Raw genomic sequence first — 18,228 nt, forward strand, 5'->3', positions numbered from 1 at the left:
ACAGCAGTCTGTTGACTTTTCCCAGCTCTGCAAACATGCTGTGAAGTGACCTTGTGAAAGACGGACGGAAAAAGAGAGAGAAAAGTGATAAAAGCTCGTTTGTCTTTGTCACTCGGAGTGCTTGAGTACACAGGTTCCATCCAGAGAAACTAACACATAGTTGAGTTGAGATGAAGAGTTGAACAGAACCAATGTGAGCAGATACCTCATTCCCACCACAATAAGTGGGTGCACACAGGTTTTTTTAAACACAGGTAAACCTGCTAAATGGTTGTATTCCCACTGCCACTGAACTTAGCAGAGCAATTCGGCCTTTCTGTCAGCTGAACTGTGTGTGTGTGTGTGTGTGTGTGTGTGTGTGTGTGTGTGTGTGTGTGTGTGTGTGTGTGTGTGTGTGTGTGTGTGTGTGTGTGTGTGTGTGCATGCGTGCGCGCATTGTCTTGATGGTGTGTCCCTACGATGTCACGGACAGGCATGAGAACAGGTAAACAGTAGACATCAGCAGGAACTGAGGTCTTTGAAAACTTTTCAGTGGTTTCTTCTCGTTATTTATCTCTTACTTAATAAGTTCCCCTTTCAAACTTGCTGCAGAAGTATTTGGATTGGTGTTTTAGCACCGCTTAGGGGGAAATGGACAGTAATTAATAACAGCGCATCACTGTGTCTTGCTGATTACAGGGCTGAAATTACCGCATTCACATGGTTGTTGCGTAACCATCAATGCCAATCCAAACCGGAGGCAATAAAAACCTGCACCTACTGCAGAGTCATTTGACCCAGGTGTGAATGCTGATTGTAAGCATTCCCATTGCATTAAAAAGCCAGATGTTAGCGGGTGTAAGCAGGTTTTTTGTGCAGTGGGAATGAGGCTAGAGTTAGAGGTGATATGGAAATGCTTTTCAAATAGACTGGAAAACTTTGACACAAGAACTGTAAACAAATGAGCCCTTGGTAGAGGTTATTACTGGTGCCCAGCACCATTGTGTTATAGAAAACTTCCCATAAACCATTTAACGTCTCGTCCTTGCTTGACTTGACTTACCTGCACACTGCTGAGTCCTGGCTTTGGGACGGAGCAGAGCTCTCCTTCTGCTCCTGGAAATCAGTGACACAATAACTTTAACATACCAGGCAACACGTCGAGCAACATCTGACACAACTGCAGGTAAGCCTGTGAGTGATAGTACCAGAGGAGGTTCTGTGAGAGGAGGTGTGGGTGGATCTATCTTCATCTTCTCTTCCTCTTCCTCTGTTACAATGTTGTCAATGAAGTCCACATGCTCAGCCTCTCCATTAACTGCAAACAGTGTCAAAGAGTCTCAAGATTTCAAATCTGCTTTTTGTGAGTCAGAGAGAACGATACATTTTACGTAACACAGGATCAATTACATGTGTCCTTCCTCACCTTTGTTAGCTACCAGAGCTCTGTCCTCTTCTTCCTCCTCCTCCTCCTCCAGGTTCCTCTGGTCTCTGCTGACCTCAGCCATGCGGAGGGAACGCTCAGAAAAGTCATCTGCTGACTGGATGCACACACACACACACACACACACAGAACTGGCTCATTGATTTGTAGTTGATTGTTCACACTATAGAATACTGTAGGCTGGCTGTTTGGAGTCATGTTTAAATCATTGACCTGATTTCTAACATTTGTCAGCTTGCTGATGAGCCATACAGGCACATCTAAAAATACATATATCATGCATCAGGGTTTGTCTGATGGTTTCCTACAGCACTGTGCATGATATTTTGTGGAACATCTATGTTGATCTCTGGCTGCAGGGAGCGTGGACAGTGTTTAACCATTTTAATGTTATAAAAGAAGACCTGCCAGTTTCTAAAAAAGATGGCACCCTATCATTAAATAGTCTTACCTCTCTGCTCCCCATCTGATTCGCATCTTATTTCTTGTGGTGGAGTAAACATTGACTCAAAACATTGACTATTTATTTATTTATTTATTTTCTTTTATTTACTTATTGGGATTTAAGGTGTGTGGGTGGGGTGTTAGGATAAGGTGGCATTTTGTTTTTTTGTCCTACCACACCACAAAGGACATTTTTCCAAAATTGATACAAGCCAACCCTGTGATCAAAGAGAGTCCAAAATATTAGTGAGCACGAAAAACTCTCACTAGCTAGAATGATAAATCTTAAATTTGTGATGTCAGATGGTATAAATTGTGGAGCTGCTCTATAGACAGTGAATGGTAAAAGATGTTGTAGATGACACTGAGAGCAGCCGAGGGAATGTTGTGAGTATACAGACACATTTTCTGTCTCACAGCTGAGAACACTACAACAGGATTAAGCTCATTTGGCTATAAAATTAAAAAACAAACATACTGTGGGTCGACAAAATCAGGCTCCCATAGATCGTCTATGAGGCAGCTGCAGACTTTGTACTTGATGACATCGCAGAAAATATTGATTTGAAGTTCCAAGGCAAAAGGATTAACAAATTGGAATTGTTAATATAGGTAGTGTTCCTCTCTAACCCTTTGAAACCTGAGTAAATTGACCTGATTTCTTTAAAAAGAGACGGTTGACGTCGATCCAGGTTTCAAAGGGTTAAGGCTTAAAGTTATGCATAATTAAAAGCCTGGCCACTTTGAGTAACAAGTCGCTACCACGTTGACAACGTTGGCTAGGTAACCATGCTGTAATCCCAGATTCAAAAAGTAACCATAGCTGTGACTTTTTCGTTGTTTTCAGTTCATGAAAGTTAAGTTACATCTCTTCATATACTGCATGTATAGGTCCTGTTTTTGCATGTGTTTAAATGACAACAAAAAGTAAATTTCCCATAGGGGATTAATAAGGTAAATAAAAGTTTTAAAAATGGCAGCCTAAAAATGTCTTGTTCGGATGTTGACTGAACTATAAGACCATCTAAAGAAGTCAGATATTCAGTTTTCCCTGTTTTTCATTTGGTTTTAATGGTTTTAAAACTGTTCTAAGTTAGCAAAAATTATTAGTTTTAGTATTGGTATCATCAAAGTTAACCAAGCTAGAACCTAGCATTAGCTCCACCTGCTCCTCCAAATATGTTCACTTCTGGCTCCAAAACACACAAGATGGCGACAGCTGAAATGCAAAACTGCAGGCTTCAAAACGGGAGCCCACAAACCAACGGGTGGCGTCACCTTGGCAACGTCCATTATTTTCCAGTCAATGTTTCACCCAACAGCAATTTGACTGTTTCATGCCAAAATGTTAATCCTGATTATTTAATGCTAGTTTAACTTTGTCATATTTTGCCTGACATATTGTCACTCCTTTCTTATATATTTTAGTTGATGAATGATCATGTTGCATTGATGTGGCTTATGTTGATGTCTACTATTAGACCTCATTACCTCATTCCCAGACCACCGTTTGCTGCCGCTGTCCACACTGTTGAATCCAGAATCCAGCCCTCCAAACTGACCTGTGAACAGCTCCTGGTCTGACAGACTGCAGAGAAACAGGGAGAGCACACATTAGGATGACTTAAACACACACACACAGGCAGGCAGATACACTGCAGTCTTGTTGTCGGACATGCTGTGAAATTAGTCTAAAGGGCAGTGGCTGATGTTATTCTCTGCTCTGGATCAGACTCAAAGCTCTTCTGTCAAATACTCTCTCTTATCTCTGTCCTTGGTCCTTTCTATTTCCTGGAAATTTCTCAGCAGGCAGCTTAAATGGGTCTATTTTCAAGTTTATGAATATTTCATAAGCCCTGCTTCCTCTTAGTTAACACAACCCTTCACTTTTATCATGTATCATCCATTTCTCTACTCTACATTTACTGTACCTCCTGCCATTTGTCCTTTCACCTCATGTTCACATTTTTCCTATTGTGGCATAAGAGTAAATCCTCAAGTGCATAATGTGGTGGTGAAATATCCATTATCTTCTTTATCCTATAATAAGTAGCTGCAGTAGCTTCCACTATCAGTACACAGTACTTAGGTCTGTCATTTAAATATAAAAGCTGCAACTATCACCACTTTCTGTTTTCTTTGCATTGTATCAATGTTATATGCAAGTGTCAGCTATCTGTTTTACCTAGCAGAGCGGAACATTTATACAATCAGCACAGTTCAAGATCAGTGTCACCAATTCAGTATCTGACCAAACTCCACTTCTGTTCCTGAGCTATGATGTGGCCAGAAAAGTGTTTTTGCAGAAATTATCACCACTTCATAATTTCATCCCGTCAGACATTTGTGTAAAATTTTGTCATTATTAGTGCATGTATTCTTGATTTGTGGCCAAAAATGTGTTAAGAGGTCACAGTGACCTTTGACCACTAAAATCTAATCACTTCATCCTTGAGTCCATTTTTTAATCAGTAAACAAACATTAAAGCAGAACCATCGGAAAACCCTTCCATTCAGTATCTGCAGCTTTTGGACCAGAGATGAGTTTTAGCATGGTTTTAGAAAAGTACTTGTTTCTTTATCCTCTCTGCTCCTCGCAGACCACCTCCTCTTTCCCTCTCCCAAGTGCTCCTCACCAGCTGTTGAAGCCGGTGGGCCTCAGGTGTCTCTCCAGCTCCTCCTGGCTCCTCTTGCAGGCCTCCATGTTGAGGTACTTGAAGATGTGGTATTTGCCTTTGGAGCAGATCTGCGCAGGCGGCATTTGCAGCGGGTTGTTGTCCAGCATGATGCTCTGGAGATGCCGGAGGTGGCGGTAGCACAAGGGCACATGGGAAATGCGGTTGCAGGATACATCGAGTCGGACCAGCGGGAGCTCAGATATTTCTGTGTGGGGCAAAGAGATAAAGGAGAGTGTCAGTATCCATCAGGCGTCAAATTGCTGATGTCACTTCATCTTCATTCTCAACTTATTTCAGAGCTTACGGTTAAAAGGTGCCCTTTGGAGGTTTTTTTTTTTTTACAAACAATAGTTCTATTTATATCAGAGTATCTACAGGTATCAGAAAATTACATTTAATGAATTTTAAGACCTTTTTATGTACATCAGCTGCCTTTTTATTGTTGAAGAGCACAACAGTAAAGCAGGATTTACAGTCAAATCATTCAGACACCATTTTGCTGTCCCAGCATAAACACAAAACAAATAATCAAGACAAACTACACACAACAAAGTGACAAAGACATACAAAGGGGGAGAAATTGACAGCGATAAAATAAACAATGATTAACAAGCATATTATGGTTAGACTACTCTGATAAAATGTATTGATGACCATTAACTACCAAAATACTCAATGAGAGGGGACCACATGTTTACAAACTCATCTAAGTTTCGTTGCAATACATCAGACAGCCTCATATAAGGAAGAATTGATAATAATTTATCATACCGTATTGTTAATTTACGTGGATGTACATCAAGCCAAACAGCAGAGGAGCTAAACTGAGTGAGAGCACAGTGAGCGCATGCTTTTCACCTGACTGACCTTTTTCATTTTATGGGCAAGTTCCAGCATTCCCACAGTCAAACTCCCCACAAAAAGGAAAACAAAACAAAGACAGGACAAACACACAAACCCACCTCCACAAACACACACACACACACACACACACACACACACACACACACACACACACACACAAAAGCAACAAAAAAGGCCAAGTACCAATCAAAAGAATAATATAAGCCGTTTTCTACCTAAACTAAGACTTTGGCTGTTCTTGCCATTCTTGTAAAATATCAGCTCATTGTGCAACTAAATAAAGTTATATTAACTAAATAAGTTCATATTCATACAAAATACACATCAGTCATTATTTTTAATTGGCCTAAAGGTGCTGAAAAGAAAGAAGAATAAATGTACATGTTATCTCATGTCTGCCTAGTTTATCTCAAACATATTAACATGCATACATTTCATGGGTTTCATTGATAACCAAAAGAGCAGAGAAATGAGAAGAAGAAACATTTTCCCCTTCTGCAGGCCAATTTGTTGATTTTCTGGTGTCTCCCAGTTATATTCTCAGTCTGTCTGTTACAGGAGATTCTTCATTATTTACTTCCAGGCCATTTCAGAAAGTTTTGGGCTTCGCCAGGCGATTAGAATTTCGCGTTTCTTTAATGACTCCCAAATTTGGTGCAGAGATAAAATGTGCTCTTTAAATTCAAAGAAGAGAATCTTTGTCTTTATATCGCCCCAGGACATCCAGCAAAAAGCGCCGCACCAACACCACTGTATCACTCGTCTGCGAGCCCTCCAGCGCGCCAAAAATCAGCAGACTGGACTTTCGCCTTTTATTTTCCAGATATTCCACCTTTGCTTCCAGTAAGTATGCTCAAAAGCTGATTTTGACTTCTATTCACTGCTTACCACAACTTGTGTAGAGTGATGCTCTCCTCTGCCATTGACGCACTCCACAGGTGCAGACAATCAGCAGGATTAACATGGACTACTCAGGTTGCACAATCAAACAACACAGTGCACTCTTCAGTCCAGGTTTTTTCGTATACAGTGGGGGGCACAGGATCAATAACACCATACATTTGCTTTCTTAAAGTATAAAGCCAAGAGTTACATTACATTATTACATTTTGGCTGGATGACTGTGCCAGTCTATGGAGGACTGCAACTGACAAAATCAAAAATAAATAAATCATTTTCAAGCTCTGCATATAGGTATGAAGGTAAGTTAAATATATACATGATCCCATGCAGAGGTTAATATTATTTGAGAATATGCTTACTAAAAAAATGCAGTAAAGAGACAGTATGAGATTCAGTGTTAGGTTTGAAGATTTGCAATATCCGAAATGTGAACTCATACAAAAGACCTTGACTCATTTTAATAACAGATGGATAAATTAAGTTAGATTAAATGTTTGTGGCAATCAAGACCACACAAATTCAATGACATATATATATATATATATATATATGTGTGTGTGTGTAATTGAAATTAGTACATTTTAAGACCTGCAGAAACTCTTTGATTATAAAAAAAAAAAAAGAAATCTGCTTAGCATGTGGTAAATTGAAAATAATTCATTTTTGTGCTTTATTCTTCTAAAAACAGTGGCATCAGAACCTTGTATTTAAAGGGTTAAATTCTGACTATTCATGAATATTTGATATTTATGATTAGGACTGATGTTGGTTAAAAAAATTATCTCAGTGAAAGTAGAAAATCATATTAACGTATAATATTTTTAAAGCTTGATATTAAAAGAGAGTTATCTGTGTGTGTAATATTGAGGTAGGCAATAATGAGCTTGCAGTAGCAGTTCAATGCATATAAAGAATCAATAGCTTACAGTGATGATGCAATTACCATCTAAAGTGTGGAGACTGTACATTACGATCCAGGACAAACAGAGAGCTGTCATTTGATCAGGGTATTAGCTCCACTTACCAGGCTTAACCAAGCTTAGTGTATGTGGATGTGATATATTCATCTTCTTCTACAGTAATGGATGCACTGCATGAATCCCTATCAAAGGCAAAGTGTGAGGAATCACTTCATAAGGGCACAGACATCAGTGGCTTGGTTTACAGGTACAATAATATTCCATTATTATTCCGAACATGAAAATATTCTGAATGATAGGGTCCTGTAAACTACAGCTTTGATTCTCTGCCTGAACCCGATTGGGCCTAACCCGAGCGGCTGAGTTTGGGCTGTAATTTCCCGCTATTCCCTCTGGCTTGAATCAGGCTGGGTTCTCCCCACATTAAAGTTTACTTATATATCTTTACTGAACGGTCTCCTGCCTGAATTGCACTTTAGCGTTTTTTTGGACTGAATCAAGATGAAAAGAGAGTGAAAGAGGTAGGAGAGAGAGGCAAAGAGACAGAACGTAGAGAAACAGGGGAGAAAGAGAGATAGCACAGTGAGAGGGACAGAAAATGAGAGAATTAGTTGGCACCCCTCCCCCCCAGCAGTGATCGAGATGTAAATAACATGCAGCGGAGATGATCAATATGTACGTGCTGCATCACCACTGCAGAGCCTACCTGTTATATTATTTCTTATATTATTTTTATCATCTTTTATTGTATTCTTTTTTTAAATTTAGTTATTTAACTGCCTTTTTGTGATCTGCACGCTGATGACTTTTAATCCTTTTATTTGCTTTATTCTTGTTGACCTTTTGACTGTGCATCTTGTCCTGGCCTTTTCATTTGACTGTTGTGGATCTTCCTCTGTTTGCCACGTTTGCTAATGTTTATTTTTAGTTCCTGCATTTGCTTCGTCTGTCAACACAATTTGTAAACAACTGTTTTTAAAGGTGCTATATAAATAAAGTGATTATTATTATTATTAATATTACTAGACACACTGAGGGACACTGCCTGCTTTGCTGAACCTGTCAAGCACAAAATGTACTACACTATAGGCCAATTTTTGTGGTACAGATTTAGGTTTTTAATTGGGCTCAGGCCCAAACTGCTGCCGTGAGTCGGGCTCGGGGGTCAGGCTTGGACGTGTGTGTGTGTGTGTGTGTGTGTGTGTGTGTTTTTTTGTGTGTTTGTTTGTGTGTGTGTGTGTGTGTGTGTGTGTGTGTGTGTGTGTGTGTGTGTGTGTGTGTGTGTGTGTGTGTGTGCGCGCGTGTGTGTGTACCTTCAGGCAAAGTGGTGAGCTGGTTCCTCCTCAGGTTCAGGTCCCGCAGACACTCGAGCTGTCCGAGCTCTGCCGGCAAACACTGCAGCTCGTTACAGCTCACATCCTGACGGAGACACAGAGAAAGGAAATCTGACTTTTATTTTCATCCTCTTTCACCATAGAAAGTTGATAAGAGTTCTGCACACAGTCATGTGAGTGTGGGGGTGGAAGTGTGTGTAACGTACCAGCTGTCGGAGATGTGTGAGGGAGTATATGGAGGCAGGCAGCAAGCAGAGCTTGTTGTTGCTGACGATGAGCACTCGCAGGAGAGGAAGTTGAAACACCGATGGGGGTAAACTGGACAGGAGATTACGACTGTGGGGACAAGCGCACGCACAAACACACACACACAGACACACACACACACACACACACACACACACACACACACACACACACAGAGTGATGTCATTCAGAGGGCATGTCCATATGGGCCTGGTGCAAGGGTGCTCAAACACTTTTGCGCACTCGACATCACGTCTGTGATTTTGTGCTGTACTGTATATTTGTTTTGAGCCTTGATTTTTGCTGCATGTATTACGCGCCACCTGGAGGGCTTCTCTGGTCTCCTAGCAACAGTGAAATTACAGTGTTGGGGAGAGAGGGCTTTCGGTGTGATTCTGTGGTTGTAAGAAGCTTTGGACGGCCTCTCTTCATCACTAGCATAAACAAACTCTGAAGTTCAGATGCAGTTTTTCAGACAGCTGTACTTTGCAGGTGTCATGCACCTGCAGGCTGCAAACTGTGAAATGGAAGTGTTGACTGTTGTCTTTGCGGTCGGCTGAAGAGTAACTTTGAAAAGATAATTACAATAATTACAAGTTTGGATTTATTTATTTGAGATTTTACAGACAAATAAGAGTTGATTGATAAGAACTGATTACTCAAGAGCTTAGAGTAGTGATAAACTTATGACCTGGGGGTCACATCTGGCCCCCAATAGGGTGCCGGACGGGCCCCCAATCATTTACTAATTCACAATTAAAATAAAGCATTCTGGAACACTGGAAAAGCACACTGGAAATTGTTTTTGTACTTTTAGTATCCATAAGGTGCCAGAGTGATAAAACAGCATCAAAATAGAGCTTGTTTATCCAAAAAAATGCCAGCAGAGGATCCCCCACTCAACAGAGGTCCTAGCTAAGCCCCTTATCTCCTAAAATTGAAGAAACATTCTAAATTCTGAGAAATGTCCTAAAATCCTAAAATACCCTAAAATCCTAGAAATGTCCCAAAATCCTAGAAATATGTATAGGCCTACGGCAAATGGCCCCTGGCATCCTGTCATTTGGCAAAAGTGCCCCCCAAGCAAAGCAAGTTGCATCAATGCATCAATGGCTCAGGGTAAGTTGATTAGTGAAAATCTTGGATGCAGTTTATTAACATTCAAGTTTTGTTTGTACAGGGACCTGACATCATACACACACACACACATTACAAGATTAAGTGTCTTTATAAATGAAAGGTTTATTAAACTACTCACTACACAGCAAAACTACTCCTAAAAGACTGCAAAAGAATATGTTTAAGAATAAGTATGGATAAATGATGAAACAGTAAATACAGCAAAGACACCAAGTGAATAAAATGACTAAATGAACAACAAACTCATAAATGAAGCAACAATAAAAATGAGGGGATGAAAACCAGTGAGGAACTGAATTAGATGTGACATCTGGACTTGATCAGGTGCACTGAAATAGTGCGAGATGATCAAGCAGATGAAAAGTTAAGATTAAAGAAAAGTCAATGTTGAAGCATCGATCAACAGCAGAGAGGCAACCTATCCCATAAAACATTGAGGGAAAAGATAAAGAAGAGGCCTGATCAGAGAATAACCCATAATTGTATTAATGGGAGATCCTGACCGAGGTCTAACACTTCCTATGTTTCCCGATCATTTAAGAGCATCAACTCCCAAAAAGCACAGGTAAGATCATTTCACCTTCCTCAGAAGTCTCGATGCCAGGGAAAAGCTTCACCCTGGAAAGTTTCAGTGCGGCCTTTGAGAGGACACTGGACGGGCAGCTCGGTTACGCTCCTGCGGTTCTGGTGGCTGGCCTCGGTCGGTTTGAACGTTCCAAACTCGGCTTGAGTTTGTTTCCTCTATCTCCCTCTCTCTCTCTATGAACATCTGGATCATCTTCTGACACCTCATGTGGCTGAGATGAGATCACTATGACAGCTTATCAGGCTTCGTCTCATTCGAAGTCTCTCTTTGTCTCACAGTTTCTCTCATGTAAAGTCCTCTGGTTCTGAATCGTCATTTAGAACACGTGTAGCACGGGCTGTTTCCAAAGCTCTCTCTTTCAAGGTAGATAAACAGCAGCTCACATCATCTCCGGGCTGCAGCACAAGCAGGCATCCCCCCTCCTCCTCTGAGGAGCGGGGGGAGAGGCAAAAGCCCCAAAGAGCCAAAAGAGCCAAAAGACTCCAAAAGACCCAAGTCTTCAGACTCTAGTCCTTATAACTCCTTTGGAAAAAAGGGGTGTGGCGCTTGACCATCAAAGCGGGAAAAATACACTCCTCCCTTCTATCATTTCTACTGTTTAACTGTCTAGATCTTATTTCTTTCTAAAGTGTTGATAAAGTTCACTACAGGCCTTCAGATCTTCAATATTTGAAACCATGACGCTCTCCTCTGCTGATCGATACCAAACACTCATGAGAAAACCAAATAATTATTTGGCAGATCATTTACTAAGTAAAACAGTATTAATCATGTTTAACAAACATAACGAATATGTGTTAAAATAAGTAAGCGCAATACTACAGTGTCAAAACACTCTGATAAAATTAAAGGTTGTTAAAGATCCTATTTGAGTAAAGGTATACAAGTACTAGCATCAAAATATAACAAAGTATGAAAGTACTTAATATGACCAAAGGTCTATCAACAAAACCTAAAATTAGAAAATGAACAAACAATACAGCATCCGTACACAGTGCAAAGGAAGGATAATTAAGATAAGATAGAGGAGATGCATATCAAAATGCAGGTCTGTACTAAGAGTCTTTCATTCAGTGTGCAGCATGCTGCTGGCAGGGGGTTACAAAAGGTCACACCCCTCCACACACACACAGGCACAGCTTGTGTTTGTGAGTTTGGCCTCAAAATCAGCAGGTAAGCAAAGCTCCAGTTCTGTAGGTATGAGACCTCCACACAACATTTCAAAGTACGTTTTACTTTGAATACGAAAATCAGTTGATGTGGTCCTCTCTTACAGTCTGGAGATGTGCGGGTTTGTCACGTGTTGGTTGTGCAACAAAGACATAAATTGTCGGTTTTTATGATGTAGAGATCTCCTGATGTCTCCTTGAGTCTTTGCAGGAGCTCAGTTGACAGCTCCTTGCCCCAAATGAGTCGTAAGTTAACTCAAACTGTTGGTCCGGCAATAAAATCTGTCGTAATTTAGTTCTGCTAACAAGAGTCGGCAGTTAGGTCCATTAGCTAACCCTGAGGTTCATCTAAGGAATCTCTAATGGAAGTTTCAGTTTTGGGTAGGCATTTGACTATCTTCTTATCACGAGTTGTCCTCATCATCCTCATCATATTTAAGAGACCTGTCTTCCTTTCTCTTTTGTGTGTTTATTATTGCTCTTTCATAAAGCAAAAGCATTTCTTGCTCCGGTATTCGATGGATTAAACAGTAGAATACTTGACTATTAAAATAGTGGATAGCTGCAGAACTTCCTGGCTAAACTTTGCCCAAACATATTCACCACAGTTGTTTGCAAACAGTTTTCCTGTGCAGTGGAAGATAATCACAGTTTAAGTGCATCAACTTTTAGCTTTTCGAAAATTCAGTGATATACATTATATTATATTACTCACTCCTAACCACCAGGCAGCAGGTGGCTACAGACCACCAAGCTTGGCCACAGGGCCATGATGAAATAATATAATTTAGCTAGAAAATGCAGAAAATTAAATTCCAGATATTTAGAGGCTATTATTGGTTCTCTTTATGCTTATTACCCTTGACTTGCTGCAGCCTGTTGCATTTTTGTTGTCCTTATTCCCAAAAAAATCTAAAAAAAAAAAAAAAAAAAACGCTGTAGGATGAAGAAACCAGTCCATCATCACCACCTTTAAAGTCTCAGGAGAACATGTAATCTGTGTGATAAAACCATACCAGTGTTTCTGGGACATCTATCTCTCTGGTTTTTGAGAAAATTTAATTTTGCAATTAATGTTGATTTTTAAGTAACCACAGTGAAACACAGACCAAATTCAGTTAATGTATAAATGTGCTTACATACTGCCCACTCTTTCACTCTCTTTCTCTCCCTCCACGTCATTTTTTTACTGAGCATAAGGCATACTTATGTGTTTGGAGGACAAATAAAGGCTTACATGAAACAAACAAAATATGTGAACAAGCATCTGGACCCACAAACAGACCACACGTCTGACTTATCTTACAGTGTGGAAAACCGTCATACTGCCATCAAAAACAAAAACACTGTTAATGGGAAAAAAGTCCTACTGCATCATGCCCGAGGGAGCCAGTTCCAGCTGACAAGGACATAGCCATAGCATCATGATACCTAGAAAAGCCAAAAAAGTGTTTCCATCACCAAATATGGCTTTTCCAAAATGGATGAAAAACCACCTCATGTGAGCGTAAAAACTTCTTTGCGATAAATGGGAGGGTGTTTCCATGAGCCGTATTTTATATTTGCAATTTCAATTTGTACAATTTGAGGGCTAACTGAAGTTAGGGCTGGGCGATATGGCTTTAAAACAATATCACCATATTTTAAGGCTATATTGTGATACGTAATATATATCGCAATATTTTTAAATGTCCTTTAAACTAATTTTAACTACTAAAATTAAAAAAAAAAATTGAATGAACTGCAGTTACAATAACGTTAAAAAAAAGTGTAATAAAGTAAAAACCTAAATAAAATTATTAAAAAAAAAAAAAAAAAAAAGTGTAATAAAGTTAAAGTAGCTACTGTCAAATCATAGAGTTACAATACACCACTGTTATAATAACTTTTAATAAAAGAAGGTTATAAGGAAGTTAAAAGCAGGACCCATGGTGCTTTTATTTTGAAGGATCTGGCTCATCTCAGACAGGAAGTGTATAGTATATCGCCCACCCCTAATGGACACCCACCCTCTGCTGCTACGAAGGATGAAATAAAGCTGCTTTGGACACTCTTGTTGTGTTCCAAGATCCCAGCAATAACTTTGAGTAAGAAGTGTGAATAATGATAAAACTAATAGAAATGATGGCCAACAGGACCCAAGTTGCAACAAACGCAAATGATTCTTTATCAGAGGAGGAATAAACTACTTAGAATGAAATGCAAATGTCACCAGAGTGATGGGAACAGAGCGGGACGGTGTGCATGGTGTGGAGTTACCTGAGGTTGAGGTAGGTGAGAGCCTGCAGGTTGCCCAGGCTGGAGGACAGTAAACGCATCCCATTGTGGTAAAGGCTCAGCGTCTCCAGAGAGATGAACTGACATAGCTCCTCCGGCAGCTCACACAGGCGGTTCTTAGACAGATCTGACAACACACAAAAGAACCACACATTAGACCAGCTCCTCAGACTTTCTCCAGGATCCATAGAGCTACAGCCCAAGTGAAGGAAGACATGTGCTAGTGGACAGGTTAACCACTGTTTTAAGTGCTGCTCTTAGCTGCTTTTCACAAGTATTTAAACCTTTAAACCGTGAGCAAATGTTTCCCAAAATATGGGGAAAAAGGCAATGAGCTACTTGTAAGAAATGTTCCACAAATTGCGAGAAACCAATAGATTAAGAAATGTATTCTATAAAAGCTAAGGGATAGTGTCTAGGGAAAAATGAAAAAAGCTATATTATATATATATTTTGGCTAATTATCATAATCACATATTTAAAATTATGTCAGAGAATTGTTGCGATTTTTAAGCATTTTATTAAGCAATTTCATTTTCTAAAAATGAATTAATTTATCTATTTTTACTTATTTTCAGGTAATTTTCTTGTACTTTTTGCAATAAATTAGTAGATTTTGAAAACATTGAAAAACATGAAAAATGTCTAGGGGAAAAAAAGCCAGGGAAGAACTATATTTATAGATCTAATGGTTAAATTAGGTTAGAGAATTATCATATTCTTTTAAAGAACTTTCCCCAGGTCATTTCCTTTTCCTTCCATTCCTTTTTCTTGTACTTTTTACTAATAACTTGCTAATTTTGGATGATTTTGTCTTTTGTTGCTCATTGCTTTCTTTGCATGATTTTGAAATAAATCAAGCAAGTTTCCTCAGGTTTTTAAGGATTAAAGGATAAAACAGATTTCTGGAATTACTTGATTAAGGTTTAGAAATTCAGTAGGAATGGGAATCAGCAAACATGTAGGCAGATTTGCAATTTAAAATTGAATTTTTTTGTAATTTCTGGAGTGGAATTTCTGGAAAGAAAGGTCTTAATTTGTAGGTTTTAATTTAAAAACTGGCATTTATGAATCAGTCCAGCAAACTGAGGTGGTGGGGTGTTAAGAAGATCCTGCTCATTTAGCCGTCTAAAATCCAAACCATGGGGCGGCACCCCATGTACAGAGGCTGTGTCCTCGTCGCAGCGGCCGCAGGTTCAAGTCCAGCCTCGGCCCTTTGCTGCACGTCTCCCCCCTCTCTCTTTCCCCCTTTCACACTCACACTGCCGTGTCAGTTAAAGGCAATAAAAGCCCCCAAAAAATAATCTAAAATGCAGACCATGTTCAGTCATGTACTTCCACTTTGAATCCAGCTGTAAACTGCTGTTACATGTCATTCACCTCTCTCTAACTCCCTGTTTCCTGTCACCATCAAATAATGGCTACATGCCAGAAAAGTGAACTAGAGTTTTCATAAAGATATGTGATAATCAATAATCACGTCAGCCCTCATGGCCAAAGGGACAAAGAAGGGAGGCCAATGGAATCCAAAACAAACGTTTCCAAACCAAGAAAGGACAACTTGGGAAAGCAAACTGAAGACTGGGTGAAGACTTCAATTAAAGGGATACCAAAGTGAATTAATATTGCATTTTCATGAAGTTTGATTATTCACAAGAGACAGATTATAAAAAGAAAGGTTAAAACCACAAGAGTCGCGGTTGACAGGAAATCACATGTTCTAATCAGCTGAGGATGGAAAGTGTGGAACAAAGAGAGCGATAACTGAGCATTTTGTGAGTATTTCCAGCAAGTTTTGTGGAGTGTTTTGTTTTCTTGTTGTTGTTGAAATCTTTGTTGGGCAAACGCAGCTGCAGTTTACAAATTAGCATCATATACGAAGAAGAATATGAGCATGATGGAGGCCGTGTTATACAGAGTGAGACGAGCTCACAAAGCGGTTTAACACTAAACTAGATGGTGTTTAATTTGAAGACTAAATTAAAGTGCTTAATTGTACTTGCATATCCCATCACCTGTTTGAATCATATTGTCATTTAAACCATTTTGTTGGTTTTATTAATTGCGTTTTATTCTTTCTATCTTTAAATATACATTCAGGGTTTTCTTGTGAGGTCTTGTCCTTGTGAGTCTAGTCACATTGTTTTTAAGAAAAACACTTTCATAATTTAATTTCATGGAAGCATTTCTAACATTTGAATTGATAAAGATTTAATTAACTTTATACTGACGTTTAAATCTGATTAACTTTTGATAATGTCACTACATTTTAAAATATATTTATTACTTGCAAATTGCAAATTATTTGAAAATTAAAACATGTACAGCCTCCATTAACTTTTAAAACTTTAAAAACGTAATGCATGTGTCTTTGAATCTGTTTTTTACTTCATGGGAAATAAAGTATGACAAAGATGGAGGTATTACTGCGCATGTGCTCACAAAGGTCCATGCGTCTGCCTGACTGAAACCTTGACTTTTAGTTCCACATATGGGTTCAGCAGAATCCTACAGTTCCCATGTGACCACTTGGTAACATCTTTTTTTTAACAACTCTCTGGCAGCAGCTTGTAATGCAAGCTTTCAGTCCTAAACAGAGATCTTAAACCCAATGACATCAGTCAAACTCATACTATGCTTTTATACTCCACCACCAGCCCGAACCGAACAAACAGTGCGGAGCAGGGAACCCACACTGCTGCAACACAATCTTGGCAAGTCCAACACTGCTCTACTTCTGGCCTAACAGGGTGAGCATTTCCAAAAGTAGCTGCTCTCGGCTGCTTCCTGCTCTCTGTGTGCAGAGTTATTGTATGTAGGCCATTCTCAGCCAACTTTACAGACACATCAACACCAGTCGATTAACCCTTTGAAACAACAGCAAATTTGCTTGTTTTCTTTTATAAACATTGGAGAAGGCAATGAGAAACTTAAGAAAAAATGACCCACAAAAATTTCAAGAAATTTGTTAAGAAAAAAATACAAGTAACGTTACCTGAAATTTAACCAAAAAACAAAACATATTCAGAAACAAAAAAAAAAGTCAATTAAAGTTAGAAAAAAAGGGGGTGACCTAAAAAAAAGTACTTGCTTAAAAATACTTGCCTAAAAAGTAATAACAATTCTGTAGCATCATTTTAAATATTTTTTAGTTATAATTAAAAAAAAATATGTTTATGGACATTTTTCCTTTGCTTTTAAAAAATAATTTCCTGAATTTACTAATATCTTTTAATTTGTGACACATTTGTTGGCAAGTTGCTCATGTCCTTTTTCCCCATGTTTTCAAAAAAAATTCAAACTGTTTTTTTCTTTTCTTTTTTAAACATGGGGAAAAAGCCAATAAGCACCTTGGCAAAAAATGTTCCACAAATTTAGAAATAGAAATATTTCTATATATATTTATATATATTTATATATATAAATATATATAAATTTATATATTTATATATTTTTTTTATTAGCCAGTTATTATAATTGCATATTTATTTAAAATTATATTACAGGATTACAATTCTTAAGCATTTCTTTTTTTTTCTTTTATTAATTGTTGTTTTTTTTTATTTTATTGTAATTTTTGTTTTGTTTTTTTTAATTAATTTTCAGGTTATATTATTGTACTAAAAAGTTAAAATTAATGAAAAAATATAGACCTAAAAAGGCACTGAAAAAAATCATTTATTTTACATATACTACATACTTTTTTTCTGTAACTTGAAATATAAAATAATTAGAACTATAAATACTGTTTTCGGGACATTTTTCTAATCCATTCTTGGATAATTTTCTAATTATTCTCGCGTCTTTTTTAAAAACTATATATATTTCTTGTCACATTTTACTAGTTTCTTGCAATTTGTGGGGCATGTATTGCCAAGTTGATCATTGCCTTTTTTCTCCATGTTTTAGAAATGAATAAAACCACTTTCCATTTGTGACTTAACTGATCACTTCCTTGTCCTCCGCCTCCTGATCCAACATTGCTCCATATGCAAGACTCCCTGAGTCACCATTTGATCAAACTCCTCTTAAAAATATACCCCATACACATATTTTTACATAAAAACACACCATATTAAATATAAAGAACTGCTAGTTCACATGGAGTTCAGTTTGGTCATAAACGTCATCTACTATCTTCTCTGTTTACTTATTTTCCTTCCTCCCTTGAAAATCTACGAAATCTACCTTCCTAGCATTGCCTCTCCATCCCAAACCTCCCCCCTCCTAATGACAGCATTACT

The 18,228-nt window shown here is 38.4% G+C and overlaps 1 protein-coding gene across 2 annotated transcripts in view; it reads right to left on the reverse strand.

Moving 5' to 3' along the window:
* lrch4 (leucine-rich repeats and calponin homology (CH) domain containing 4) overlaps positions 1–18,228 on the reverse strand; it is an 83,353-nt gene that overhangs the window by 22,979 nt on the left and 42,146 nt on the right. For both annotated transcript variants that reach the window (XM_042511805.2, XM_042511804.2), the window contains exons 2-9: positions 13,967–14,111; positions 8,773–8,902; positions 8,546–8,651; positions 4,504–4,750; positions 3,359–3,455; positions 1,406–1,520; positions 1,188–1,297; positions 1,043–1,095 (exon numbers count right to left, since the gene is read on the reverse strand). In XM_042511805.2, the coding sequence (XP_042367739.2) occupies positions 1,043–1,095; positions 1,188–1,297; positions 1,406–1,520; positions 3,359–3,455; positions 4,504–4,750; positions 8,546–8,651; positions 8,773–8,902; positions 13,967–14,111 (1,003 nt within the window). The remainder of the gene's footprint in view (positions 1–1,042; positions 1,096–1,187; positions 1,298–1,405; positions 1,521–3,358; positions 3,456–4,503; positions 4,751–8,545; positions 8,652–8,772; positions 8,903–13,966; positions 14,112–18,228) is intronic.

Source organism: Plectropomus leopardus, chromosome 23 (assembly GCF_026936395.1).
Source record: "Plectropomus leopardus strain MGB_pleo_1.0 chromosome 23, ASM2693639v1, whole genome shotgun sequence".
In the NCBI taxonomy this organism is placed as follows: Eukaryota; Metazoa; Chordata; class Actinopteri; order Perciformes; family Serranidae; genus Plectropomus; species Plectropomus leopardus.